Source organism: Austrofundulus limnaeus, unplaced genomic scaffold (assembly GCF_001266775.1).
Source record: "Austrofundulus limnaeus strain Quisiro unplaced genomic scaffold, Austrofundulus_limnaeus-1.0 Scaffold86, whole genome shotgun sequence".
NCBI classification, from domain to species: Eukaryota; Metazoa; Chordata; class Actinopteri; order Cyprinodontiformes; family Rivulidae; genus Austrofundulus; species Austrofundulus limnaeus.
In genome coordinates this window covers 1,274,780-1,281,411 of record NW_013952488.1, presented here as the reverse complement: position 1 = coordinate 1,281,411, position 6,632 = coordinate 1,274,780, and the positions used below count along the sequence as shown (strand labels likewise).

The following is a 6,632-nucleotide window of genomic DNA, read 5'->3' as shown; positions in this document are numbered from 1 at the left end:
ATATATATGTATGTTGACTACCTTTTCACAGATTTTCAACACAAACCTGTGTGTTTAATCTGCTTGGAGACGCTGTCTAACATGAAGGAAGTTGCCCATCTCTAGATGTCCTGTTCTTATTTGAAAATCAGTTGTGCTATAATTCTGAACTTTTGCCTTAACAAAAGCTGCTTGATTTTTTTTGAAGGTGTAAAATGTCGTGATTTTTTTTATTAAACTAATAATTTGGTAGTTCATGTTTCCAACCAGTTTGATTCATCTGCACATACATTTTTTTTTATTTCAACAGAAAAATAGCAAAACAGTATAATTTTCCTGGGGTGACACACTCAATCTTTGGGGTGAAAAAAAAAAAAGGTTTATTACAGGTTATTTAATAGAAAAAATTAGGCCTGATTATTAAATTTACCCACTGAAAAAAAAAACTACTCTGAACATTTATATTATAATATATTTTCTTTAGAGTTTAATGGCAGTGTGTAATTTTGGTATTTTGGTGCTTGAAAGTCCTTTTAAGGCCTGGCCGTTTTACAAGCTTTATTTTCTTTGGATATTAACWGCTTATATCACTTTAAGAAGAAAACGAAAGACTTCACGCTGACACTCAAAACCAGGAAGTCTGTGTAGTCAAATAAAAGAACAAACATTTCAACAGACCGTCTCCGAACAGCTCGAACCTGATATGTTTGAATAAAGTCTAATATTTTTTTTTCTTTCTTGGGACTCTGTTACTTGCAGTGTTTCTGTTATCATCTTACCCAGGTTTGACTCTGCCATGTTTCCTAGCTGAGTTCTCCTTTTCCTGATGACGTCACACCAGCCAGAACCAATCAGAAAACGGCTCAAGTGTGACAGCTTGACAGTACAAACAAAATACWATATTTTCTTTATATTTATAGACTTTTAATTGTTTTCATCATCCAATTCCTGAAATATATATTTTTATTAATTTAAGTGGCAGTGAGATTTAGTGATTGTTCTGTACCATCCACCAAAGTTTTAAAGCTGAAAAGTTTTGAGCGTTTTCATCTCAACAGGGTCCGAACACAACACACATCACTTTATTGGTCAGATTTCTTATGTTCCATTTATTAGTTAAAGGCCGAATTAAGGATAAAACATTTTTAAGAAATTGCAAAAATAGAGTTACATTGCGTTAGCGCGCCCCCTGGTGGATATTTCAAATAATGGCGAAGAATAAAGTAACCTTCAGCACCCAGTTATTCGCACACCGCAGCAAGAAAGATAGTAGTAAAGTTAATAAAATTTGTTTCTTCAAAATGACACAGTTGTCACATTTACAGAGTTAATACAGTCACCAGTTCTTAAGTTATTTATAAACACTTGTTAACATTTTAACCTTAAGTTGTCATATATTTGAACTATACAAGAATCTTCTTTTTCACAAATCAAAATTAATTTTAACCACCTAATTTTTTTTCATCAGTCGCGATAAATTAAAATAAATATGCATYAGATGGGGTTCGAACGTCCTCCTTGGGTTGTGGTCACGTGACGGCTCCRCCTCATCACATGACTTTTACTTCCTGTTTCGGCAGCAGCTGCCAGTTGTCGGATGTTTTTCACAGCAGATCCGTGAGGAGTCTCAGTGGAGATTCAGTCAAATCTCTGAACAGAGGGAAGACTGAAGCAGAGATTCGAGTTTAAGGAAGTGGAATCTTTTCCTTTATTGTTTTATTTATTTTTTTCTAATCAAAGACCGGAAGCCGACTCTCCCTGCACTTCAGTAAGTGAATCAACTGTCTATTTTGAGCGCACAGTAAATCACTTTTAAATTTTTGTCAATATTGTTGTTTAAGTTACGTTTAGTTTGTTTTTTAAATAAATATTATGTGCTTAAGAGTTGCATTAGATCAGTGGTTCCCAAAGTTGGGGTCCTGAAAATAATTTCTGAATTAATTACATTAAAAAATGACAACATCGTTTTTTTTGCCTGTGTTGTTACAAAATAATAAGATTAGTGTACTTAAAATGGACAAAAGTAGCATAATAAATAATGTTACTATGCTCTTGTTTGACGTGAAAACAATGTTTATCAACCAACAACAGCTGGGGGGCACAGGGCTCTGCTGCTGATACTTTGTGGGTCAAAAGCTGAAAAGTTTGGGAACCACTGCATTTGTCAGGTGACAGTTTTAAAAGTTACCCAGCTGGTTGATGCAGTCACACCCAAGTCAGGTGAGAGTCAGGAGACTCAACAATGAATTCAGAATGTACTTAATTACTGATGCTCAATTAGTCTTACAGTTATCATTACGTCTTTTCTTCCTGGCATTTATTTCCCTTTAGGAATGAATCTCGCTACACTTGTTTTTGCCTCCGTGGCTGCCGTGACCACCATCGCTCTCGACAACGGACTGATGAAGACCCCTCCGATGGGCTGGCTGGCTTGGGAACGATACCGCTGTAATGTTGATTGTGAGAACGATCCCAAGAACTGCATAAGGCAAGCACGAGTTTACGCAAAAAATAAACCCTGTAATTACAGAGCTACGTTGTGCTTTTATCCCGTTTTTCTCAAATGCAACGCCTTTATTATACCTTTGTAAATCCAAGCTCTTGTTCTGATCACTGTGACGCTCTGTTCTTGTCCTTCCAGTGAGAATCTGTTCATCGACATGGCCGACAGACTCTACGAGGATGGCTGGAAGGAGCTCGGCTACAACTACGTGAACATCGATGACTGCTGGACCCTGAGGGAGAGAGACCAGCAGGGACGACTGCAGGCCGACCCCAAGAGGTGCGCTCATAAAAACTAACCAAGGAACACGTTAGGTTAATTTAAATAAATGCTGTACACTTTCATACCAAACATATTGAATTCAGTTATARTAAGGAAGTTATTGTCATTGTTTGAATGCAAATCTTACTTTAAAAAGTAACTTATAAAATGAAAATAAAAAAGACACGTAACATTTTTCCCTAAAATGTCTATATCTGAATTCTTTGTTGAACCGATACTTTGGTAGRACTTAAACGTATCTATTATTGGTTCACAACAACAACATATAACACAGTCATTGTCATAATTCACATTAAATAATAAAAGAAAAACATTTAAAGAAATAAAAGTAGTTTTGGCCCACCCTATTGAAGGTATTCAGACTCATCCCTATTGTATATTAACAATAATCTGGCCTAAGATGATCAAATCCAGCAGAATTTTTTTCCACAACTTTTTTTTTGAATGTACAATAAAATTTTGCAGTTCTTCKGTGCAAAAACAAACCAATAAAACAAAAGGATGGACAATGTGCCGATCGTATAACTCCATAAAACACACGACTCAGCAGCTTCTCTGCAGATACTGATATGCAGTGTCAGCACAATGTGACACAAACCATTGAATTCCTCACAAAGTCATACTAAACCTCTCAAAATAAAAGTCACTCACGTGGTGGTTTAACCTTCTCAGGTTTCCTGGGGGAATCAAACGTTTGGCAGACTATATGCACAACAGGGGGCTCAAACTAGGCATCTACGGTGACATGGGCACCTACACCTGCATGGGCTACCCCGGCACTCCGGTGGAGAAGATTCAAGTAGACGCGCTGACGTTCGCAGAGTGGGAGGTGGACATGCTTAAATATGACGGCTGTTATTCCAACGACACAGATCAGGCATTGGGTAAGAAGAAGAAGAAGAAGCAGCATTCAGTTTTGGTAGTTTTTGGTGGTAAATCAAAAAGAAAAAAATAAGTAGGTCCTCTGGATGGGTTCTTCTTCAGTGAAACATTTTGTCTCTCCTCCAAGAGACTTCTTCAGTCTGAGCTTCAGGTGAACTCAGCCTTAAAAGCACTGCCTCCACATGGTGGACAAACAGGTTAGTCACATGCAAAAGAGGGCCATCGCTTAACAACAAGCTTAATTAGCTCTATTGTTCATAGAGGGTCATGTGCCCCATCATCTGACTTATTGGTTTGGCTGCTTCAKCTGTGGTTATTTGGTGTTTTGTTATGTGTATGTAGTGAATGCAAGCAGAATTCAACGTCCCCTTGTTTTTGTTCCTCTTTCCCTATTTGAGTTGGTTATCTATGGGGCCCTGATTCACACCTTTTGCTCACAGGGGGCTGAGTTATACTGGCAATAACAGCATTGTAGAAGGAGGACAACTGAACACGAAGGCCTCCACCTCTGTTTAATGGTGGATGGTTTTTTTCTACACAAAAATGGCTTCCTTTACTCCTCTCTCAAACCAACGTTCCTCTCATCCTTGTAAATAAAAACCGTCCACCATTAAACAGAGGTGGAGGCCTTCGTGTTCAGCTGTCTTCCTCCTACAACGCTGTTATTGCAAGTATGACTCAGCCCCCTGTCAGGACCCCAACGATACACAACACAAAGAGGGAAAGAGGGACAAAAACAAGGGGACGTTGAACCCCCGCTTGCATTCACTACATACACATAACAAAACACCAAATARCCACAGCCGAAGCATCCAAACCAATAAGTCACTTGATGGGGCACATGACCCTCTATGAACAATAGAGCTAATCAAGCCTATTGTAAGGCAATGGCCCTCTTTTGCATGTGACTAACCTGTTTGTCCATGTGGAGGCAGTGCTTATAAGGCTGAGTTCACCTGAAGCTCATGAGACTGAAGAAGCCTCTTGGAGGAGAGACGAAACGTTTCACTAAAGAAGAACCCATCCAGAGGACCTACTTATTTTATTTTCTTTTTGATTTTTTTCTACCTGGATTGCTGAGATGTATCAGGACATTTTGGTGGTAAAGTTTTATTGATTCCTCTCACTGTTTCTGGCAGGTTATCCTCTTATGGCTAAGGCTTTAAACAATACAGGCCGACCCATTGGCTACTCCTGCAGCTGGCCCGCGTACCAGGGTGGCCTGCCACCTAAGGTATAAACAATCAAAACTCATAAGTTATATCAGTAAAAAATAGACCACCCAGTTTATGTTTTTCTTGTCAAACCATGTGAAMTGAATGTTTTCAGGTAAATTACACTCAGCTGGGTGAGATCTGTAACCTGTGGCGGAACTATGGTGACATCCAGGACTCTTGGAGCAGCGTGCTGATGATTATTGACTGGGTTTTTACAAACCAGGATGTCCTGACACCTGCAGCGGGACCTGGAAAGTGGAATGATCCTGACATGGTTTGTTTCTCTAACAATAATTTCACACATTAACTGTAACAGTCAGTTTTAAAGTAAAGACGTGTCATACTGACTGATTAATTAATCTCAGGTATCCAGTGATAAATTATGTTGTATGTACGTATATGTATGTAAAAAAAAACATGCATCCAGATCTTTTCTAGACCCTCTGTTAGGATCAGAGTTTTTACAAAACGAGCAAAGACTTCACATAATGCTTGGAAGGAGCACCACCTATCAACTGATGTAGTCTTTATTCAACGCTACGTTTTTAGCTAATTGCTTTCTGGGAATCACAAAAGCAAAAATAATATTTTATCTCTGTTAAATTGTGTCATGTAACTTTGGTATTTTAGAGACTTGACTAAAAAAAGAATGGGTACAAACGTTTTTCTGTGAGATGTTCAACTTGCAACGACAGTTCTGTAGTAACGCGCTAGCTAAAAAGTTGCTAGCTTATAGTAATTTGCTAGCTAGTAGGGAAAGTACTAGTTTCTAGCTTGGAAATTACTAGCTTGCTAGGTAGCACTTTATACTACACGTTTAACAGAGTAGTGAGCTACTAGCTAGCTAATTCTTAAGCTAGGTACAAGCTAAACATTTCATTTAACACCTTACAAGTCCCTTGTAAGGCTCTGTCTTCAAAACTAAAACAGTAGAAGCTGCTGGTGAGCTGCCAGCCAGTAAGGAAATGAACTTTGGCTTTTTTCTATCTACGYACAAAAGACAAACAGTGCGTCACCTCCTTTTGTTGTTCACAGTACTCTACCAAACAATTTCTGAAAAGGGGGAGAAAAAAAAACCTTTAGATATCCCTAATATATTCTTGAACCAAACTACTCTGAAAGTCTGGCTTATTGGGCTATATAAGACTTTTTGATCCTGTACAATTCTTTAGTTTCACCCTCTCTGATTTTGTTTCCATCAGCTGATTATTGGTGACTTTGGCCTCAGTCTGGATCAGTCTCGCAGTCAGATGGCTCTGTGGGCCATCATGGCCGCTCCTCTTTTCATGTCCACTGACCTTCGCACCATCAGCGGCGAGGCTCGGACCATCCTGCAGAACAAAATGATCATCAGCATCGACCAGGATGTGTTGGGCATCCAGGGAAGACGCATTTTGAAGGTAATGTTGGTACTTATAGCAAATGATAAATACTACAAGAAATGTTTTGCATTTTTGTGTCACTCACGAACGACGGAGTATTAGGGCCACACAGCAAGATTTTTAAAAAATTATTATTACGAGAATAAAGTCAGAATATTATGAGAATAAAGTTGAAATATTACGAGAATAAAGTCATAATATTACGAGATTAAAGTCGTAATATTACGAGAAAAAAGTCATAATCTTACATGGCATGTCCATTTTCCATTCCTCATTTCCTCCTTATTTTCCTCACAGCTTCTATGGACAGCCATATTTATGAAGTAGTCCGTGATGACTTGGGTCACTGTTAGATTAATATGCTTTCATCCAAATTAGCTACGTGCC

The 6,632-nt window shown here is 38.5% G+C and overlaps 2 protein-coding genes across 2 annotated transcripts in view; one reads left to right on the top strand and one right to left on the bottom strand.

Moving 5' to 3' along the window:
• LOC106520048 (uncharacterized) overlaps positions 1-796 on the bottom strand; it is a 3,756-nt gene extending 2,960 nt beyond the window's left edge. Inside the window, exon 1 of the mRNA XM_014011962.1 lies at positions 759-796. Within this exon, the coding sequence (XP_013867416.1) occupies positions 759-777 (19 nt within the window). The 5' untranslated portion in view covers positions 778-796. The remainder of the gene's footprint in view (positions 1-758) is intronic.
• Positions 797-1,702: 906 nt separating this feature from the next.
• naga (N-acetylgalactosaminidase, alpha) overlaps positions 1,703-6,632 on the top strand; it is a gene marked incomplete at its 5' end in the record, with an annotated part of 6,672 nt that continues 1,742 nt past the window's right edge. Inside the window, 7 exon segments of the mRNA XM_014011963.1 lie at positions 1,703-1,747; positions 2,311-2,467; positions 2,621-2,761; positions 3,437-3,648; positions 4,786-4,880; positions 4,976-5,137; positions 6,066-6,263. Coding sequence (XP_013867417.1) covers positions 2,313-2,467; positions 2,621-2,761; positions 3,437-3,648; positions 4,786-4,880; positions 4,976-5,137; positions 6,066-6,263 — 963 coding nt within the window.